We start from the raw sequence: 22824 nt of genomic DNA on the forward strand, positions 1-22824 counted from the left end.
GAACTTATTGTAGGGTTTGTTTCTGGTGGTGGTGATTGCGGTTGTTTTGGTTGTGGTTCTGGTCGTTGGTTAATGTTTAGACGAGTGTTCTAGGCATTTTGTTTAGTTCCTACACATTTTAGATCACCAAGTATTTAGTCTATCAAATATTACTCCCAGTTTAAATAGTTCATATGATCTGATCATAATAAAATATAGTTGTACACCTACACCAAGTTGTGATAAGATCTATGCACATAGGAACTTTAGTTGGAATATCTGATCTAAATCCTTGAGATCAAAAACATTTCGGGTATTTAGGTGTATTCTCATCGTTGGTCTGAGTCTTGATATTTGACTCTATATTTATTATTTGTTGTATCCATGCTCTATTAATTATTGTTTGTTCTTCATGTCTATCTGATAAGGCACCGGCCAGTCAGGACAGTCGAAAGGGCAGGATCATTTTAGCATATAGCCGTTCTGGAATCCAACAACCCAAATCGACATGTCTATCCTTGTCACCGCTCCCGTAAGTAGTCCTTTTAATAGTATATTTAATAATACTTTATATTTCTAGGCTAAGGGATATACCTAAACCTAGCAGAGTAAGCCCTAAACTATATTCGTGCTATCCTCATAAAGTACTAATTCACTATAGTTAATAGCTCTGATACCAATCTATCACACCCCGGCCGTCAGCGGAAACACCAGGCACTGTAACGTCATTTCTCGTATCATAGTTATCAACTTCCTGAAAACACATGCAATTTAAAATACGTCAACATAAAGTTGGTGAGTTCACAGGTTTTGACCCCATAAAATAATGCATTTTCCAAGTTCAAAAGTATAGTTTTGAAAGTATCATTTTGACTCTCCAACATTTAGTATATATATCCTAGGTATAAATTTTTACTTACCAAATAAATAGTATACCTATAAGTCTCATATACTATGAATATAAGTGTTTGTAATTCCATACAAACGAAAGTTGCTACGTATAAATCTTATGTCAATTCTATACGATTAAAACCGCTACGTATAAATCTATTTCAATTCTATACGAGTAAAATCGCTACGTATAAATCTATTTCAATTCTATACGAGTATGTGTGTTAGGTATAATTATCTACTTAATATACAAGTAGTATACCTACAAGTTTCTTGTACGTAGAGTATAAGTGTTTGGGAAATTTATACTTAACATTAATACTTGTATAACGACAAAGTATAATGCTTCTAACAATTTGCTACCATAAGTCCGTAACCGCGACTATATGACTAGTTTCAAACATCTTCTTGATGCTACAAGTTTCGCATCTTGAGATAAGTTCCACACGCTTCATCAACGTCGGAACAATAAACAAGCAAAAGGACAGTTCGTCACTCGCACACTGTTGTGTTGTAGCAAGCAACCACGAGTGGGGTTGTCAACCCGTATCTTATTCATACACGACTTCCTCGCTCACACGGGATTAACGGTTACAGGTCAGAGGATTTTCCCTAAGATTTCCAATCTTAGTTGATGAATACAATAACTCATGTAGACTTGTCGAGTTCCGTTAGTTCTAGTAGTAAAATCATATTCGTGTCTAAAACCCTAAGTTATTAGACTATGCTTTTAACATTACTCCTAATATTTATAATACTTAGGCAGTACAACAACTATTATTATAATTAAAACCAGGTTTTATCTTGACATAAAACCAATAACCACAACATATAACATACCTGGTTTTATCTTGACATAAAACCAACAATAACAACATATTTATCAATTAACATATAGGACTTCCGAGTATAACTCTGGAACTATATCGCACACATAATATATATAGAATCCTAAGTATAACTCAAGATCTACATTAGTATACTACTATAACAATAACATGCCAACAACTTTACAATAGTTGTATATTTTCAAATACGAAATAACTATATCCCGGTTATTATAACTATCTACATTGATACTAATATACTATCATATAGACATAATAATAATGTATATATAATATTTAGCATGTGTTTTCCCCTGAAATATTAGAAAGTGGGGCCGTGAAACTCACCTTAGTAGCGTGATTGTATGTAATCTAAGCAGAAACGGTCAGCGGTACGAGGTCGTCGGCGCTCGGGATGCTAGATGGCTTCAGCTAAGGAGAGAGGATAAAGAAGTTTAGGTGTAAGAATGGCTGAAGCCGGACCTGGTATTTATAGTAAGAATTTTGGACCCCCACATCGTGGGTTTTATAAGGCCCACGTCGTGAGTTTGGATCTTATCCCCGTAGACTTGCCATCCGTCTTCTAGCTTCGGAACGTGTCACAATTCTAGTTTCACGTCGTGAATTTGATGTCCACGTCGTGAGGATTGAACTTATCCCCTTCGTAGCCTCGTCACGCACCTTCTAGATCCGAAAATGTGTCCTGGACTACTTTCACATCGTGAATTTAAGCTTCAAGTCATGAATCCAGACAGTTAGGGTTTCCTGCCACGTGCCATGCTCTCAGACAGCTCCAACTTCAAAAGGTCATAACTTTCCATATGAACTCCGTTTTTGACGTTCTTTATATGCACGCGTAGGTAATTCCGAGTACTACGACTTTCTTTTAGACTCAAATAGATAATTCTAAGTCTATTTTAAATTCCTCTTATTATAGAGATTTATAGTGTTCGGTTTATCATAACTTCTTCACGCGAAGTCAGATTTAGATGTTCTCTATATTTTTGGAATCGTATGGATGTATACTTTGATTTATACTATAAAGTATGTATGAAAGTTCATATTTATATTAGAATTATCATGAAATACATAGTGAGTTTACTACATTACTTGTTTTGACAAAATCACATTACATGATTGATATAATCACATGTGATTGTTATTGACCTATTTTGACTAGTGTTACAGGTTGAAGGTTCGAGGGATAAAGTGAAGAATCAATACTCATATTCCTCTCATCTTGAGACTGATCCAAAGACTTTTAAGGAAGTTATGGAGTCGCGAGATGTTGCGTTTTGGAAAGAAGCGGTTGATGACGAAATGTCATCCATTATGGAGAACAATGTTTGGGTGTTATCTGATTTACCTCCTGGTTCTAAACCTTTGGGATGTAAATGGATTTTCAAGAAGAAAATGAAGGTAGATGGAACCATTGATAAATTCAAGGCTCGTCTGGTTATACAAGGTTTTAGACAAAAGTCCGGTATCGATTATTTTTATACGTATGCACCAGTAGCACGGATTTCTACCATTAGATTGTTACTCGCTTTGGCAGTTATTCATCAAATGGATGTTATAACAATCTAGTCATTCATCAAATGGATGTTATAACAAATTTTTTGAATGGTGATCTTGACGAGGAAGTTTATATGAAACAACCAGAAGGTTTTGTTTTGCTTGGAAATGAGCAAAAAGTGTGTAGACTTGTGAAATCAATGTATGGACTTAAACAAGCTCCAAAACAATGGCATTTGAAGTTTGATGAAGTAATTTTGTCTAATGGTTTTTCTTTAAACCAATCTGACAAATGTGTTTACAGCCGTTTTGATTCATCTGGATCTGGTGTGATCATTTGCTTGTATGTAGATGATATGTTGATTTTTGGCACTGATCAAAATCAAATTAATGCAACAAAGAATTTGTTGTCTTCAAAGTTTTCTATGAAGGACATGGGGGAAGCGGATGTAATCCTTGGAATAAGGATTAAACAGGTGAACAAGGGACTTGCTATTACACAGTCACATTACATTGTGAAAATTCTCAAATGGTTAATTACAGTGATTGTACACCCGTTAGCACCCTTATGGATTCAAGCATGAAGCTGATGCCTAATAGAGGCAGATCAGTTTCTCAACTAGACTACCCGCAAGCTATAGGATCTTTGATGTATGATATGACTAGCACTCGTCCTGATATAGCTTTCGCAGTGGGAAGATTGATAGATTTACTCATAATCCTAGTACTCAACATTGGCAAGCGGTTCATCGTGTTTTCAAGTATTTGAAAGGAACCAAGGATTATTGCTTGTGTTACTCAGGATTTCCTTCGGTCTTGGAAGGATATTCTGATGCGAGTTGGATATCCAATAGAGAAGATCATTCTTCTACAACTGGTTGGGTATTTTTACTTGGTGGAGGTGCTATCTCATGGGCATCTAAGAAACAATCTTGTATAACAAGTTCAACAATGGAATATGAGTTTATTGCACTGGCCGCTGCAAGCAAGGAAGCAGAATGGTTAAAGAATTTGATTTATGAGATTCCATTGTGGAGGAAACCGATTGCGCCATTATCTATCCGCTATGATAGTGTTCCTACTTTGAGTAAAGCTTATAGTCAAGTTTATAATGGTAAATCGAGACATATTGATGTTAGACATGGGATGATTAGAAATCTAATAATGGATGGTGTGATATCAATTGAGTTTGTAAAATCACAACAAAACTTGGCGGATCATGTCACTAAGAGTTTGCCGCGAGACTTAGTGCACAAGTCTGTTATAGGGATGGACTTAAAGTCCTTATGAATTCTTATGAATGAGACACCCACTTCCCCTCTGAACCAATGTTAGAGGTTGAATTCAATGTGGAAAGCTTATTTATATGAATTGGAACAAACATTATAACAATCCCAAGGTACGTGTGTTTGAACCTGTAGAGACCAAGATGAATTGGATTTCTTAATGATTCTTTTGATAAAATGTATATAGGGACATGAATAAAGAATCACCTATATGATCATGAAGTGTAGCCGTACTTCAAAGAGCTTGGGACTTTGCTTTTATACGATCAAGAATGGATTGGGACACACGGCTTTATAATTAGTGTCAAGTTATTTTCTTTTAGATGATTGTAAAACTAATGTGTATATTATCTTCAGATATTCAAACGAGTTGATGGGTTCAATCTTTAAGATACCTTGATTTCTCGAATGTTTGAAATGTGTAATATACTAACAAAAAAATTCAATCGTATCGATATTTTCATTTATGCATTAGTTTTTCGTTTCTTTTGTTTTAAGGTTGTTAATTCAAGGTTACACTAAAATAGGGGAGGATTGTTGGTGATTTTATCACCAAATATATTTTAGTGTAATGGACTTAACAAGTGTTTCAAGAATAATATTTTAGTTATAATACAAGTTAGGAGGTGCGGGAGTGCACACTTGTATTTACTAAATATTGTTAGTATCGAACCGTAATCTACTGTGTTAAGACATTACAAGGTTTAATTTGTCATTCTTGAAAGACATTACAAGGTCTAATTTTTCATTCTTGAAAGATGACAACTGTTTTGATTTATCCGTTGTTGGATAAGTCTGGTAAAACGGCCTATTGAAACACAGAGAAAAACACAGAACGATTTCTTTTTCATCTTCTTCAATTGATTCTGATTTAGTGCCTAAGATCGGAATTGCTGCATCAGGAATTATCCCAGTTTGGATTTCGTGATACCTAAGGCATATAGGGTCAAAATATCAAACAAGGAAAGTGTTTACACGATTCCTGTTTGTTATCCAGATTTCCCAGAACCCTATTTCAATATCCCCAACAAGATTTCATATGTAATCTCTCCTTCAATATTATTGTTACCAAGCAAAAGGATTTGAAGTGAAGAAATGTTTGAAAATTCTACAGGAATGGTACTCGGAAATTGGTTTTGCCCCAAGTTTAACAACATCAAACTAGTTAGGTTTCCTACACTAGTATAAAAATGACCTACAGACACACCATAAAAGTGTGACCATATACGTATAGTGACATTTTGTTTTTTCACTGAAAGTGTGACAGAAGGCGATGCCATCGTAGGGATCTTATGGACACATTAAAATTTAGTGTTCGTATGATATGAAAAAATGTAGCTGTATTATAAAAGTGTGGCTATTGGGTATGGATTTTTGTTGCTATAATCAATCATTTTATCCAATATTGTGGCATTAAACTATCAGTAGACACGCTTTTTTAGTAATTGTAGTGACTGTATATCACCAACTGACGATATACATGTTATTTCAATGTGGCGTTTAGCTAATAATTTGTGACACAATTCAAAGTTTATTAAAACTATTGGGTATCTTTTTCAGACATACAATTACGTTGAACATAACCATGTTCACTAAATGGCCACATGTAATTACTTTCATAAGTGAAAATTTGCTAATAATTAGTCACACAAACAATTTTTTATTGTGACTATTGTCTATCGTATAGAGACACAATTACATAAAATATTACAATTTTGGTGTGACTAATATTTATATAAAGCCACATGAATTTTGTTTAATATGGTGTAACTAATGTTTACATAAAGTTACAGTTATCAATAGACATATTATTCATTTTCTTTCCAATTTTTTGTAAAATAAAAACAACAGTAAACATGATAAAACTTAAAAGAAAATGATATTAACATTAATAAAAAAATCAATAGATAAGTTTTCAATTCAAATACTAAATACATTAACTTGTAATCAAAAGATACATCATATATACAAGACTTTACACATAAACTAAGAACTATATTTCCAACATTTTTGTCATGCACTCTAACGTTGTATAAGTTTTATTTTTCTTCTTAGAATCTTGGAGTTCCGTGTTTTAATTTTGATTGGATGGTGGATTTGATACCTGGAGCAACAAAAAATTGTAGGTGTCAAACATTAAGACAAAAAATTATAAGTATAATGCTATTATTGGATAGAATTTTCAAAGTATAATGTCCTTATAAGAAAAAGTTAATAGTATAATGTTGTAATAGATTAAGAAATGGAAGTAAGGATTCAATTGACTACTTACATCTTTTGTAATAAATCCATCAAAAAGATTGGTGGTTTTCCGACTACAGTTAGCTCTTTCTTTGTTGCTCCATAAACAACAGCAACCATGCACCCAACACCTAACAATGCAGCACATTACACTTAATTACCATATTACCCTTAAATCAACAAAGTAAAACCTTGAGACCCAATTTGTGAAAACTTAAACAGCCAGGACTAAGACTCGAAAAGGTAAGGTGGGACAAAGACTCATGCTTGATATTTGAGTGCAAAAGATGTGAATGCCCTTGATTCTTACCTGAACATTCTTGTAAATTAGTCATATTGATAGTGGCACCATTGTTAGTAGCAATGAAAATGCATCTTGGATTCTCATGAATGCAAAGAGCTTCATACCTGCAAATTACTCACCACTTACAACTTTTTATAAATTTAACTTCAATACATAGATATATTTCCAAAACACTAGGTATATAAGATGTTGATATAATGAGTAAATGGGGTATCTTACTGTATTTTGTAATAGTTTACATTTGGATCAGGTCCAAGATCCAACCACCACAATTGCTCCAATCTGCATCATAACTTTAAAAAACTATTATTTGAAGACATACTATTATGTTGTAAAAAATGTTTAAATATGAAAACAAGTAATATAACAACTTTTTTCATATGTTAGATCTGAAACATCAACAAATAAAACAACCTTTCCCTGTATTCATTTACATTTACAAAACATTAGTAGTTAAAGAAGCTAGATGTTGGTTTTACTGAAGATGAACATGGATCATATATAACATCTTCAAGTGATTGAATGAACCAGAAGAATCCCAAATTGATTTGCCTCTTTGTTTTATGCTTGCTGCATCTCTCAATTAATGCAATTTGATCAGCATTCGTCGACACATCCCCTTGAATTCTCTATCTAATCATCTTGATTTTCGCTTCCAGCATCTCAGTCTCCTGCTTCACAACCATGGGATTTCCAGCTATTGTAAATCAGAAAGAAATGATTCATTAAACCAAACAAAGCAAACTACTAACTGAACTTAATGACTCCATTTTCTTCAAACTATACAATAGCATATCGTTCTTTACAGATAGAATCAAAAACAAGAAAAGTGCATAAAAAATTGTATCCTACACAGACGTACATGTGTGAGTGATGATCTTCAGATTATGAGTTTTATGAACGAATTTGGGCGGCCATATTTGTGTTGGTCCGATGCTATGCCGATTTGGATTTGACAGACGAAGTTCGAGACTCTGTATGGATTTAATTGTTGATCTATATAGGATTTATTAAACCGAATCCTATCTTAACCTTCAAGAGTTTAACCTAATGATTCGCTGATTTAAAGTCTTCTTATGCAAAAATAGAGAAGCCACCGATTGAGAGAGAGGCAAAAGGATGAGGCAGCGAGTAAAGATGCACCTAATGAAGGATACTCCCGTAAGAAAGAAGATACGATGGGGCAGATCGAGATAAGAGCAGAGACGAAATCGAGAGACTGGAACGATTTTTTCTAGGGCAGACTGAAGCGGGGAATGTAAATAGTACGTAGAAAAAAATTCAATATTTTGAAGATTTTGAAAATTTTAAAAATGAAATAAAAAATATCCTAGTTAGTTATTTTGGGTTTTAAAAAGTTAAAAAAAAAAGTAAAGTTAGTTTAATAATAATTCTAGTTACCTTTTTAATCTAAAAAAATCGTTATCCTAATGAATTAGTTTTAATTTTGACTTCACTCCGTTTTTAAAAGATTTTCTAGAATTCGTTTAATAATGATGAACATGGAATTACTCTAAAGCAAATATTTAGGTGTTGTCTAGGTATGGATATGGGGTGGTAGGGATTAATATGGGGGTAGGGTGTGTGGGTGGGTTGGATAGGAGTCGACATGGGTTTGTAGGTATGGATGTGAGGGTGGGGTTAAGGTAAATATGGGGTAGGTTGGGATGAGTATGTGGGTGTTGGTATGAGGGGTACAAGTCAGGATGGGTGTGGGGTATGTATGTGTAAGGGTAACATATGGTATATAGGGTGAGGGTGGGTGGGTATGGGAGTGTGGGTGTGGATATGGGAGGGCCGAGTGTAAGGATGGGGGAGGGTCGGTGGTATGAGTAGGGGTGTGGTAGATTTTGGTAGATGGTGTGGGATGTAGGGTGAGGCATAGGTCAGGATTTGCCTTAAGCATTAAGCCATAAACCCTAAGCCCTAAGCCTTAAGCCCTAAGCCATATGCCCTAAGCCTGAAGCCCTAAATCATGTGCCATAAGCTCTAGGCCCTAAGTCATATGCCCTAAGCCTTAAGCCATAAGTCATAAGCGTTAAGCCATAAGCTATATACCGTAAGCCACAAGGTATAATTAAGTGACTAGTCATAAGAAATAAGTGCTTGGCAATAATCAATAAGACCTTGATCCATAAGCCATAAGCACTAAGACTTAATCCCTAATTCATAAGTCGTGAGCCATAAGACATATTAATCTATAAACCATAAGCCTTAAGCCATAATCCATACGCCATAAGATCCAAGACTTACTATTTAAGCAATAAACCATAAGACTTAAGCCCCAAACTCTAAGAAGTAATCTTAAAGCCCCAAGCCTTAATCCATAGGCCCTAATCCCTAAAACTTAAGCCATAATCCATAAATCCCAATCAATAAGCCATATTAAGCCATAAACCCTAAGCCTTAAGCCCTAAGCCCTATGTCATACTCTTTAAGTCGCAAACCATAAACCTTAACCCCCCAAACCCCAAGACATAAGCTTAAAGCCAAACGTTAATCAGAACCCATCAGCTTAAGCTTTATGGATTAATAAGCCATAAACCCTAAGCCTTAAGCACTAAAAAGCCTTAATCCATAAGCCACAATCCATGAACCGTAATACCTAAGCATAAGCCTTAAGCCATAAACCATAAACGATGAGCCAAAAGCTATAAGCTCACCTACAGTACACCATACACCCACCAATCTAACACCCATTCCTCATGGATTAGTGCCACCCCCATGATACACACCCCACATCACCCTCACCCTCATCCTCATCCTCACCCTACCTCAAACATCACAAAATGTTAAAAAGTTATTTTACATTTGTCAAAAACAAACCACACAAATAGAAACAAACACATAAACGTTTTGATAATTATTCTCAAACACATGAATACAAACCATAGAAAAATCATATAATTTTGTATATTTTATATAACCAATATTAATCAATATTTTTTCTAATTATATTATGTAATCAATCTTTTTTTTTTAACAATATTTGGTTGTTACAAAATTTCACTAAAATTAAAAATCCTACACTTATTTTTTCATTTTCCCTCTTCTTCGTTGGTTCCTTTGTCTAGCCAAGCATGCCTTACAACACCGGCCTCCACGAGAGACCCACATCCGACCTCCACGATCCTCTATCGCTAGCGCCGAGTCTGCAACATTGGTGAAACTTCTTGCCTTACACCCGACGATCCACTTCTCTTGCTTTACAGCGCCGACCGTCGCCACTCCTCCACATCGCTCGCATATTTGGCCATCGCCCTCCAATCCGGTGACCGTCTCCGCCAGCCCTCGAACAACATCCAACCAGTGCCTCTGCCAGCGATGACAAAATCCAACAGTAACGTCCTTCAGGTAAAACTTTCTTGCCCTAAATTCTATTTTTTGTTGGAATCGTTTTTCCCCTAAATACATCAATCTGTTTTCTTCCCCCCCCCCTGAAAATCGATTTTTAGTAATACATTGATTTGTTTTGTCTTCTTTTTGCTAAGAATTGCATTATAGAAGGGTTGCATCTCCGGCCATCACCCTCCAGTCCGGTGACCGCCTCCGCCAGCCCTTGAACCAACTCTAGCCAATGCCTTTCCCAGCGCTATCAAAGTCCAACGACAACGTCTCTCGGGGTAAAACATTCTTGAAATCGATTTTTTTGCTGGAATCATTTTCTCATGAATACATCAAAAAAATTCTTTTCCCCCTAGAAATCGATTCTTAGTGATACATTGATTTGTTCATTCTTTTTTGCTATGAATTAGATTATAAGTTCATATATCGGTTTTTTCTTCTTTTTTTCCTTGCTCTATGACTCAATTACCACCGGGTATTGTTCATTTAGTCAACATCAGATTGAATGGCAATTTAATACTTCTTGTAGATGCCACCTGACTAAAATCATCTATTAGTTTAAGCTTGTCTTGATTTATAGAATGGTTGCATTTAGACTCGTTGCTTATGTGATTGAATCATTTAGATTAACCTACTGCTTAGAATATTTTTTTGTAGGTGTTTAGCATATGATTGTGAACATAAAGCCATTTTTGGAGTAAGATACCGGTTGATGGTATCATTCCATTTGGAATCTGTCTGGGTGAAAAATCCGTTATTTGCATTATACAACATCAAAGTTGTCATGGTAGAATTTTCAGGAACAAAACCTTCACATTTCAATTTATATACACAATTTGTGTTTATGTTTCTTTACTAGTGTTCTTCTTTTCAGGTTGTTTTCATATCTATTGTAAGATTGTTTTTGTAAAGGGTTCAATGTAAGAAATAACAATGTACTTTTATTGATTTATGTATTATAACATCATACTTCCACCTCTTCTAGTTAGAACATTGTATTTTAGAAAAATAAACATTCAATTTATTAAAAAATAATACAAAGGGTAAAATGGTCATTTTTATAATTAAGCACATAATTTCATAGGTTCCAATCAAACAACATGTTAAAATTTCAAATCTTAAAAATTCAGACCCTCTTAAAAATTCAGACCTCTTAAAAATCCAAATCTTAAAAATTCATATCCTGCCAAACAACCCGTATATCTTTCGTTCTCTATCCAACTTTGTAGTCTCCCTCGCTTTAATCACGTTACCTCACTAGTAAAAGTTTTCCATGACCCCTTTTAACCCTCTTCCTCATTTTCTATCATTTTCTATTTGTTTTATAAAAATTTCCAGAGGGTCTCCCTCTCCCAAAAATAATAAATAAAAAAAATGAAGCACAAAATATATTAATAAGTTACTAGTAAATACTTATAGCAACATATTTTCGTTTTATGTAGACTATTCTTTAACTTTAGACATACACTAGTACAAAAATAATTACCATTATAAAATCATAGTCACACATTTAATGACCATACTATAATTATTCTGATGAGACATTATATGTCTTCTATACCTAAATTTACTTATAGACACACATAATAATTGTAACCATAACCAAATGCTACTTACACGTACAATATTTGTTTTTTAAAGCCAATTCATCATATTTTGACACACATAATCAAAGGCACATAACCATATACCACTAAAAGTAACTTGTTTTCTTGCTTTTACTAAGTCGCTAATAAACACCACCCTATGGACACACAAATATTTAATGTGACCATATGTATCACCTTTTAGCTACATTGGCTTTCATATGTCTAAAAGGGCACCATGATATAGAAACATATAAAATTGTCTCATGTCACCATATATTTATCTATTGTCTTGTATAAAAAATGTATCATAATGCTAATCAGTATTCGTAGCTGATGGTGATATATGGTCACAACGTTCGAGTGTGGCTAATAATTGTCACATTTGGTATATTTAAGTGTGGTTAAAGTTTTGATTATTTGTACAATGGCCACATAAACTAATTTAAATGTATCCAAAAGCAGTCACGGGATTTTTTTAGTGACATTTGGCCACACTTTAAATAAAAAGTGTCATAGGCCATTTTTTGAAAAGTGTGACCGTAGGTCATTTTTGTACTAGTGATATTTCACCTGGGAGGGGCTCGAAAAAGAATGCCATGAAATTGCAAAATTTTGAGATTAGAAAGTCTTCCAATACCCGTTTTTAACAACCCACTGAAGAAGGGTTCGATTGTTAATAAGAGACAAATTTCTAAGATGATGAAGAGACCCAATAATAAAAGTAACTGATATGGTGAGAAAGTTTAAGCTAATCAAGAAGGGTTTGATTGATCTGAAAATGAATCATCAATCATCTAGTTTTTCAGTTCGATTGATCCAAAAATGAAAAGAACTAGTTGAATTGATCAAGAAGGGTAGATATGGTGAGGATATTTTGATGGAGGTGAAATTGATGGTCCAACAGTGGTCAACGCATTTTACAGGCTTACCCGGTATCAGGTCACATAACGATGTTTTAGAACATGAAAATAAGAGTTTATTCCCTTAATGTACAAAAAAAAAGTTTGGTAACCTTTTAGAACAAACACGATAAGTTTGGTGAACTAATATGACATTTGTCCATAACATAATCAATGTATAATTGTCAGACCCTAGATGTGTCAATTCAAGATGCATATTCATTTCACTGACCAAAAAACAGGTGTATGTCATCTGTCTTCAATTTGTTATTAATTTTTTTTTGGAATGACAAAGATGTGTCCATATGTTGAGTGATAGAGATCTACTATGAGGGGGATTTGAAGAGTACCAAAAGTAGTAATCGGGACTGAAGATAATACACAAATTGGAGCAAACATCCATGGTCTTTTATGACAAAAGGCATGGAACAACGTTACCCTAAAGGCCACCATCATGACAGTTGTAGACAGCATCAAGGCGCAAAGACCAATCATCAGTCTTGGCAAAGTGACTAGAAAATCTCTCTCATCAAAACTTCATCAAATAGTGATATTACATTTGATATTGCCAAGATCGTGAAGGCAATATCAACATGTAGACTAGAGATTATAGTCTACCTTTTCATGTCCAATATAGTTTGATCTCTTCAAATCAGCATCGTTACCAAAATGCGGTGCAAAATTAAACTCTTGTTATTGCATTTCTTACATTAAAATTTTGAAGCCTCCAAATTAATGAGTTATTTCGAGATCTAGTTATTTTCTTTTCAAGGCCATACAATTCATCCTAATTATAGCAACGATTAAACAACTATATTTGATTAATCCATTTTTCAATAAACAAACCTAACATAGTTTCACCCTCTCTAAGTTTAGTGTTTGTGTCCCGTCCCTAAAGCTTTTTCAAAGCCTTTTCATTCTAAAAAAAAAAGAAAAAAAAAATTTCAAAAAGCTTCTATTGTGGAACTAAGACTACAAATCTCGCCACATAAGAAACACAATATTCTCCATACTATAACTTTAAGCCTCTGTTTGATATGTATTAATAAGCATGGGATTAGAATAAGTAATTAACAAGAAATGAAAAAAATAAATTTTGGATTGGAATGTCATATTTTGATAAGGAATGTCAAGCCTGCAAAATCATGATTTTTTTTTCTTGGTTACACCGTTCTTTATTATTATTATTATTATTATTATTATTATTCTTTTATACAAAAGAATGAAAATTGCGGATTTCACCCTTCATGAATAACAATTTAACCTATTAGGCTAGAAGGAGTAGTGTCATTTTTGTCACATTCTTTTTGCTGCCACATTCGCTTTGCTCTAGAAAGAACAATTTTGAGGTAGTTGCTATTTGGATTCTCACTTACATCGACTTATGCACGAGCCAAAATGATCTCTTTGTTGAGTTAATTGGTGGAGACTCACCATTGTCTCCCACCCACTCCTCTTTCCATAAATTACTCCTTGATTTGCTCCACTAATTTCTCCTCTTTATTCCTTTTCATCTACTATAAAAGGAAGCATATGTTGAAGGGAAAAGATACACCAAAACACAACAAAAACATATATAAGAGTCAAGTAACTTCTCTTATATATCCAGTAGAAATAGTGAGGAAGCCTTTTGTGCAGAGCCTTTTCGGCAGCCAAAAGCACGAGTGATACCTTATACTGAGTGATCAGATTACAAGTGCAGTTTAGCCTTGTATGATTGTAATTTTCTCTGGTGATAATAAAATCCTCTCTCTCTCGTTGGCCCATGGACGTAGGTCAGATTAGACCGAACCACGTTAAATATTGTGTTCTGAAATTTATTTTATTGTCTATTATTACTAACAACTGGTATCAGAGCCCAAGGTTGAAGGAGGTCATATCTTGTAGTATGCTCTGTGGTTGCAGCTTAGTCTGATCGGCCACATCAGAAACAAGGTTGACCGTTTTGTGTACGACAGATTTATATTCTAGTATACAATATTGTTCTTTCGAAGTTATGGCGGAAGATGGGAAGGTTAAGATCGACAAATTTGATGGTCACGATTTCGGTTTCTGGAGAATGCAAATCGAAGATTATCTCTACCAGAAGAAGTTACATGAACCACTGTCCGGAGAGAAACCCGAAGATATGAAGGAGGAGGATTGGGACTTGTTAGATCGGCAGGCACTTGGTGTGGTGAGATTATCATTGGCAAAAAATGTAGCTTACAATATTGTCAATGTAAAGACTACTCATGGGTTGATCAAGGCCCTATCTAACATGTATGAAAAACCTTCAGCAGCAAATAAGGTTTTTCTGATTCGACAGTTAGTAAATCTAAAGATGAAGGAAGGTGGCTCGGTGACAGATCATGTGAATGAATTCAACTCAATCATCTCAAGATTGATTTCGGTTGATATTGGATTCGAGAATGAAGTCGAGGCGTTGCTACTATTATCATTTTTGCCCGAAAGTTGGTCCGGTACGGTGACAGCAGTTAGCAGCTCAACCGGAGGTGCTAAGCTAACATTCGAAGGTATTCGCGATTTAATCCTTGGTGAGGATGTACGCAGACGGAGTGCCGGAGAATCTTCCAGTAGTCTTCTTAGTACTGAAGACAGGGGAAGAAGGTCCAATAGAGGAGGCGGCGGTAGAGGAAGATCAAAGTCGAGAAAGAGAGGTCAGTCAAAGAACAGGTCGGATATTACCTGTTGGAACTGCAAGGAGAAAGGTCACTTCAGAAATCAGTGCCCGAGGCCTTCGGCAGATAAAGGCAAGAAGGAAGTAAATATGGCAGCAAATTTTGAAGGTGACGCGCTCATTTGTGCGGTTGAAAACTCAATTGAATCCTGGATCATGGATTCTGGTGCGTCGTTTCATGCCACTCATTCCAAAGATGTGATGCATAATTTTAGACATTACAAAGGAAATGTTCGATTGGCTGATGACAAGAGTCTAGATATCACGGGAGTCGGAGACGTGGTTCTCAAGACAACTTTAGGCACGAATTGGACTTTAAAGAATGTGAAGTTCATTCCAGACCTAAAGAGAATGTTGATATCAGTGGGGCAGCTTGATAACGAGGGTCACCATGTTACATTTGGTGATCAGCAATGGAAGGTAACGAAGGGAAACTTAGTTATTGCTAGAGGTCAGAAGCGGGGTACACTTTACATGGTGGAAGCTGATGACTCTGAAGTACATGCTGTAGAAGAAGCTGGGGCATCTACTCTATGGCACCAAAGACTTGGGCATATGAGTGAGAAGGGAATGAAGATGCTAGCCTCCAAAGGAAGAATTCCATATCTGAAGACTGTAACAGTTGATTTCTGTGAGCCATGTGTTCTTGGTAAACAGAAGAAAGTTACTTTCGTGAAGACTGGTCGTCCACCCAAGTCCGGGAAGTTGGAGCTAGTACATTCAGATGTTTATGGTCCCACTACAGTTTCTTCAGTGGGAGGATCCCGATATTATGTTACTTTCATTGACGACTGCACAAGGAAAGTTTGGGTTTATTTCTTGAAGCATAAGTCTGAAGTTTTCAGCACATTCAAGAAATGGAAAGCTATTGTAGAAAATGAAACAAACTTGAAAATCAAGTGTTTCAGATCAGACAATGGGGGCGAATACAGTAGCAAAGAATTTGTTGATTATTGTGCTGACCAAGGAATCAGAATGCAAAAGACGGTTCCGGAGACACCTCAGCAAAATGGAGTAGCTGAGAGGATGAACAGAACATTGAACGAGAGGGCTAAAAGCATGAGACTGCATGCAGGTTTACCCAAGATGTTCTGGGCAGATTCGGTCAACACAGCTGCATATTTAATCAACAGAGGACCCTCAGTTCCCATAGGGTTCAAGATTCCAGAAGAGGAATGGCAAGGTCGAGAGATTTCGCTCAAACACTTGAAGGTATTTGGTTGTGTCTCGTATGTTAAAGTTAAAGACTCGGAGAGAGACAAGCTAGAGGCAAAGGCAAGGAAGTGCACCTTTATAGGTTACGGGTTGGATGACATGGGGTACCGCTTCTGGGATAATGAGAATAAGAAAGTTATCAGAAGTCGGGATGTGGTGTTCAACGAAAATGCTCTATACAAGGATGAACTTGCAAAAAGCTCCAATGGTGACAAGCAACCAGAAAAGAAGGATCAAGTTGAGTTAGAAGAAATCTCAGACGATGACGTTGTAAAACCTATTAGTACTCCAGAGATAGGTGAAAGTTCAGGAAGCAGTGGGAGCTCCGATGTATCTGGAGATAGTGGGAGCACAGTGGATAGTAGTTCAGAAGATGAGGTTGCAGATGATGCAGAAACCGAAACTCCTATTATTCGTAGATCCACTAGATCACGAAGACCTCCAGTAAGGTATTCTCCTTCAGCTAATTACTTGCTATTGACTGAGAATGGTGAACCTGAATCTTATCCAGAGGCCTTAAGGATGAAAGATTCCATACAGTGGAAGACGGCTATGGAAGACGAGTTTAGCTCACTTGATAAGAACCATACTTGGTCCTTGGTCAAGCTCCCGGCAGGGAAGAAAGCACTGCAGAACAAATGGGTGTTTCGGGTCAAAGATGAGATTGATGGCAGTAAAAGATACAAGGCCAGATTGGTAGTAAAGGGTTTCCAACAAAAGAGGGGTGTTGACTACAACGAGATATTCTCCCCAGTTGTGAAGATGACTACAATCAGAATGGTCTTGGGAATTGTAGCCTCTGAAGATCTCCATCTAGAGCAGCTAGATGTGAAGACAGCTTTTCTCCATGGTGACTTGGAAGAAGACATCTACATGACACAACCAGAGGGTTTCCCAACAGTTGGCAAGGAAAACTTGGTGTGCAAATTAAAGAAAAGTCTGTATGGATTGAAACAAGCTCCAAGACAGTGGTACTTGAAGTTTGATAACTTCATGCAGAGGAGTGGGTATCACAGATGTGAAATGGATCACTGTTGTTACTTGAAGAAATTCAACTCCTCATACATCATCCTGTTATTATATGTTGATGACATGTTGATAGCTGGGTCCGACATGCAGGAAATCAACAAGCTTAAGAAGCAGTTGTCCAGAGAGTTCGAGATGAAGGACCTAGGGGCTGCTAAGCAGATATTGAGCATGAGCATAGCTAAGAACAGAGTTACCGGTACATTAAAACTTTCACAAGCTAAGTACATCAAGAAAGTTTTAGAAAAGTTCAGCATGGCAGATGCTAAAGCCAGAAGTACACCTTTGGGAAGTCAGTTGACACTCTCAAAGAAGCAATCCCCAAAGACGGAAGAAGACAAGAACCAGATGACTAAAGTTCCCTACGCATCTGCAGTTGGCAGCTTGATGTATGCTATGGTATGCACCAGACCAGACATTGCTCATGCAGTGGGAGTTGTGAGCAGGTTCATGTCAAATCCAGGAAAAGAGCATTGGGAGGGAGTAAAGTGGTTGTTACGCTACTTGAAAGGAACATCTGAGGTTGCCCTATGTTTCAGAAGAAAGGGTGTGATATTGGAAGGGTTCGCCGATGTTGATTTGGGTGGATGTGTGGATTCAGGAAAGAGCACAACAGGTTATGTGTTCACAATTGGAGGTACATCAATCAGTTGGATGTCCAGGTTACAAAAGAGTATTGCTCTCTCAACCACAGAAGCAGAGTATATGGCTATTGCAGAAGCGGCCAAGGAGCTTATATGGTTGAAAACGTTCTTATTAGAACTTGGATTTCAACAGGAGGATTGTGTACTGCATTGTGACAACCAAAGTGCAGTTCACCTAGCTAAGATTCCGGTGTTTCACAGTAGAACGAAACACATTCAGATGAGATACCATTTCATTCGAGAGTTAATCAGTAATGGAACTCTACATCTGAAGAAAATCCTTGGAACGAAGAATCCAACAGATATGTTCACCAAGGTGGTTACCACTGACAAGTTGAAGTTATGCATGACTTCAACTGGCCTTCCAGAAGTTTGAGGAGGAAGGCATGGCAGATAACGAGAGTGTGTGTGTGTGTGTGTGTGTGTTGCAAGAGCTGGATGATAGAGAAGACCGTATGGTTCAAGTCTCCAAGTGGGAGATTGTTGAGTTAATTGGTGGAGACTCACCATTGTCTCCCACCCACTCCTCTTTCCATAAATTACTCCTTGATTTGCTCCACTAATTTCTCCTCTTTATTCCTTTTCATCTACTATAAAAGGAAGCATATGTTGAAGGGAAAAGATACACCAAAACACAACAAAAACATATATAAGAGTCAAGTAACTTCTCTTATATATCCAGTAGAAATAGTGAGGAAGCCTTTTGTGCAGAGCCTTTTCGGCAGCCAAAAGCACGAGTGATACCTTATACTGAGTGATCAGATTACAAGTGCAGTTTAGCCTTGTATGATTGTAATTTTCTCTGGTGATAATAAAATCCTCTCTCTCTCGTTGGCCCGTGGACGTAGGTCAGATTAGACCGAACCACGTTAAATATTGTGTTCTGAAATTTATTTTATTGTCTATTATTACTAACACTCTTTATCCATGGTCCAAAAATAAACCATTGTGATAGCAGTTGTAGATAGCATCAAGGTGCAAAGACCAATCATCAGTAGTCTTGGCAAAGTGAAGAGAAAATCTCTCTCATCAAAACTTCCTGTGAGGATCGACAAGAACATCAGTAATGCTGTGCTGGATGCAAATAGTGAGATTGCATCTGTTATTGCAAAGATCGTGAAAGCAATTTCTTTTGTAAACACAGGGATGCCTGTTTCTTGATTGCTTCCACCTGGTACTGTAATGGCTGCCGCAAACACAATTGTGGTAATTAGTGCTGCAGTGATGCCGCATGATTCTGCTACTGCTTTCATCCATTTTTCTGCTTCCTTCACCAAATTTTCGTGCTCCCTTCTGAACACCTTATCTGGTGTCTCCTTAAAAATGTTCTCTTTAGTAGTGCAACTGGGAAACACGAGCTTCTCCACTTCCTGTAAAATAAATTTAACCCATTATTTTTGCTACTATATATATAAAACAAAAAATATATTACTTCAATTCCCTAGCTACAATAATGGTTAAGAATTTATTTCGGATGTACCTGGCGCCAGTGAAGCTCTCTCTGTAGTTGTAATGCTGGGCCTGTTCTATGTCTGAGTTTCTGCAAAGGAGGTAATCTTCCAACCAAGTGCAACATATTGTTCTTAGAAGAATCTTCGATCATTCTGTAAACACTCTTACGCTCCCCAATGGTATAGATAAGGTTGTAGACATTTTCTGAACGGTGTATAACTGCTAACTGTATAACGTCATACCCACTCTCATCTTTATATCGAACTGCTTCAGGGGATCTCATTAAAATCTCATCAACAACCTCATAAATATCTTGACATGCAGCCTCAAGAATTGGTCTGGTGTAATAGCGAGGATGAGCATCAGGGAATTCCAACTTGTCTATTTCATAACATACCATTTTTAGAACTTCTTTTGCTGCTTTCTGTTCCTTCATTTTCTTCTCCATATGCTTAATGGGTAGAACTGAAAGTTGGAAAATAATTGGTTCAAAACAATCATCAATTTTATATTATATACAAGTTAATTGTAGTTTAAACGCAACTGATATAAATTGAGTCATTTTATACCTACTCTTGTTGCAACCTTCCAGAAGAGGAAATAAAACATAAAGAATGGAAAATAGAGAATCAGCATGAGTAGGCGAATCATGATATAAATCCAAGTAAGTATGAGATATGGACCTGCATAAGCAGAAAACTTTCATTTTTAAAATAGGTTATATTTTGTGATGTCAATTATATGATTAACTTTGGTGTTATATTAACAGGTTATATATCAATGGCTCACCCATTAACGTCATGAATAGTAGCATTTGTCCACAACCAAAGATCACTTCGTCAGGTATATCTTCTATTAAGCACATCATGCCTTCCTAGAAGTCTACAAATATTGTAAACGAGTCCTTGGCTCTCTGGACTATCCTTTCACAGATATCACCCATAACTGAAAGGAAAAAATCATAATAAAAAATGAATAACAAAGAGATTATATATCTCTGGTATAGTAGAAACTTACTTGGATATATAAGTGTTTCCCAGTAATCCAGCCCCATTGGAAAAGTTTTAGCTATTGCCAGAAGTACATTATCATTTTCCACAGCAAAACTCTGCAAGCATATTCGAAAAACTGTGAATATTTAAAGCAGTAAATATTTTAAAAAATATTGGGTACGCACCATATTTCTTTGCAGAAACAGCATTAACAAGAAGGTTAACGCCTAGTTTTACACCAGGGCTAACATAATCCTCTAAAGTAGAAGACTGTTTCTTGGGTTTTATATCATCGTACACAGCTTTCAGCAAAAAATCAATGGTGTCAAGATGCATATTTTGATAAGCTTTATCCAAAGGTGTTTCACCTTTATGGTCTGGAATTTCCAACAAACGTCTGTCATTTTTAATCAAGAGCGTTGCTGCTTCTGTGTTGCCAACGATTTGCTTCAATGTGATGGGAAGTGCTTCCATCTAAATTTAACATTTTAAGTAATTGTCCGTGTTTGATTAAAGTTAATATTTCTGACACAAAAAGTCTCCATACCAAATACGGTGGAGAAGCAAGCATTTTATAATAAGAATAATTTACATATACAACCCTTAGAGAATAAGGAAAAGTACAAGAAGATGAAAAATCGCATTAAAGAATGGAAACGTATGAGAGACCTATGAGTGTCTCACATCCCCCCTCAAGCGAAATGGTGGCGGTTTGATTCACAACATGTCGCGGAAGAACTCAAATTGATGTCGGGGTAGACTCTTTGTAAAGATATCCGCCACCTGAAGCTTGGTAGGAACAAATTTGGTGTGAAGTTTCCCAGAAGAAACAAGTTCACGAATGAAATGATAATCCAACTCAATGTGCTTAGCTCGTTTGTGAGCGACCGGATTTTGTGTGAGAAATAACGCACTTTTATTATCACACAAAAGCGTTGGTCGATCCGGAGGTAGAGCATGCAGCTCCCGCAGTAAATGAGTGATCCATATTATTTCTGCAGCAGTGTTTGCCATGGCACGATACTCAGATTCACAACTCGAGCGAGAGATGGTGGGTTGTTTCTTAGCACTCCACGATACAAGGTTGCCGCCTAGAAAAATAGAGTAGCCATAAGTAGAACGACGTGTCTCAAGACACCGAGCCCAGTCTGCATCAGAATAACCAAGAAGTTATGGCGAGAAAATGTGAGGCCAAAGGACATAGTGCCCTTGACATATCGGAGAATGCGCTTGACACTCTGAAAATGAGAACGCGTAGGAGTCTGAAGAAACTGACTAACTTGATTTACCGCATATGAAATGTCAGGACGTGTGATGGTCAAGTATTGCAGCGCACCAACAAGAGACCGATAGTGAGTCGGGTCATCAAATAGCTCACCACTCGTGACAAAGGCAGCATTGGAAGCAAGTGGGGTGGTAGCTGGTTTGGCGTCAAGAAGAGCCGCTCGCTGAAGAATGTCATGAGCATACTTAGATTGACTGAGAAATAAGCCAGTATCAGTATAGATGACTTCAAGCCCGAGGAAGAACTTAAGGCGGCCGAGATCCTTGATAGCAAACGTATCGTGTAATTTGGTGATAAAAGACTGGATGACGGCCTCTTAATTTCCAGTCAAAATTAAATCATCGACATAGACAAGCAAGTACAAGATGCACAAGTCCCGTTTGAATACAAATAGAGAAGTATCCACCTTGCTACAAACAAACCCACTAGCAACAAGAAAGGTGCTTAGCCGATGAAACCAAGCCCGCGGAGCCTGTTTAAGCCCATAGAGAACTTTGTTTAGACGACACACATGATGAGGAAAAGTTGGATCCTGAAAGCCCAATAATTTCAGAGAAGGCCTCTTCAGTGAGAGAGACATGGAGGATGATAACGGTGCGCTGATCAGCAGCAAGCCATACCGAGTACGCCGGATTTGGTGAGGATTTGTCATCA

The 22824-nt window shown here is 36.6% G+C and overlaps 1 protein-coding gene and 1 long non-coding RNA gene across 5 annotated transcripts; both read right to left on the minus strand.

The window, feature by feature from the left end:
- Nucleotides 1-6364: 6364 nt before the first annotated feature.
- LOC145123787 (uncharacterized) lies at nucleotides 6365-8301 on the minus strand. 4 transcript variants are annotated; one of them, XR_013715325.1, is made up of 6 exons: nucleotides 7906-8300; nucleotides 7478-7740; nucleotides 7263-7325; nucleotides 7050-7147; nucleotides 6771-6870; nucleotides 6365-6602 (listed from the first exon to the last, which is right to left on the minus strand). It is a non-coding gene; the product is annotated as an uncharacterized LOC145123787 (long non-coding RNA). The 4 variants fall into 4 exon arrangements; XR_013715324.1 differs by having other exon boundaries at nucleotides 7263-7336; XR_013715322.1 differs by having other exon boundaries at nucleotides 7263-7740; nucleotides 7906-8301.
- Nucleotides 8302-19352: 11051 nt separating this feature from the next.
- On the minus strand, nucleotides 19353-21359 carry LOC145126996 (uncharacterized). Its single transcript, XM_079062252.1, has 4 exons — nucleotides 21071-21359; nucleotides 20911-21021; nucleotides 19922-20358; nucleotides 19353-19811 (listed from the first exon to the last, which is right to left on the minus strand). The coding sequence occupies exons 1-4, from the start codon at nucleotides 21357-21359 to the stop codon at nucleotides 19353-19355; spliced, it is 1296 nt and encodes a 431-aa protein (XP_078918378.1).
- Nucleotides 21360-22824: the final 1465 nt, after the last annotated feature.

This window comes from Lactuca virosa, chromosome 7, assembly GCF_052849685.1.
Source record: "Lactuca virosa cultivar CGN04683 chromosome 7, Lactuca_virosa_CGN04683_v6, whole genome shotgun sequence".
Classification (NCBI taxonomy): domain Eukaryota; kingdom Viridiplantae; phylum Streptophyta; class Magnoliopsida; order Asterales; family Asteraceae; genus Lactuca; species Lactuca virosa.

What these genes read in the sequence shown, in the direction of transcription:
- LOC145126996 (XM_079062252.1), bottom strand. Translation starts at nt 21,359, where the DNA reads ATGGAAGCACTTCCCATCACATTGAAGCAAATCGTTGGCAACACAGAA. An exon ending in GGAAACACTTATATATCCAA is followed by an intron (nt 20,359 to 20,910) that starts GTAAGTTTCTAC and finishes TCCAACTTTCAG; the next exon opens with TTCTACCCATTAAGCATATG. An exon ending in GAGAGCTTCACTGGCGCCAG is followed by an intron (nt 19,812 to 19,921) that starts GTACATCCGAAA and finishes TTTATTTTACAG; the next exon opens with GAAGTGGAGAAGCTCGTGTT.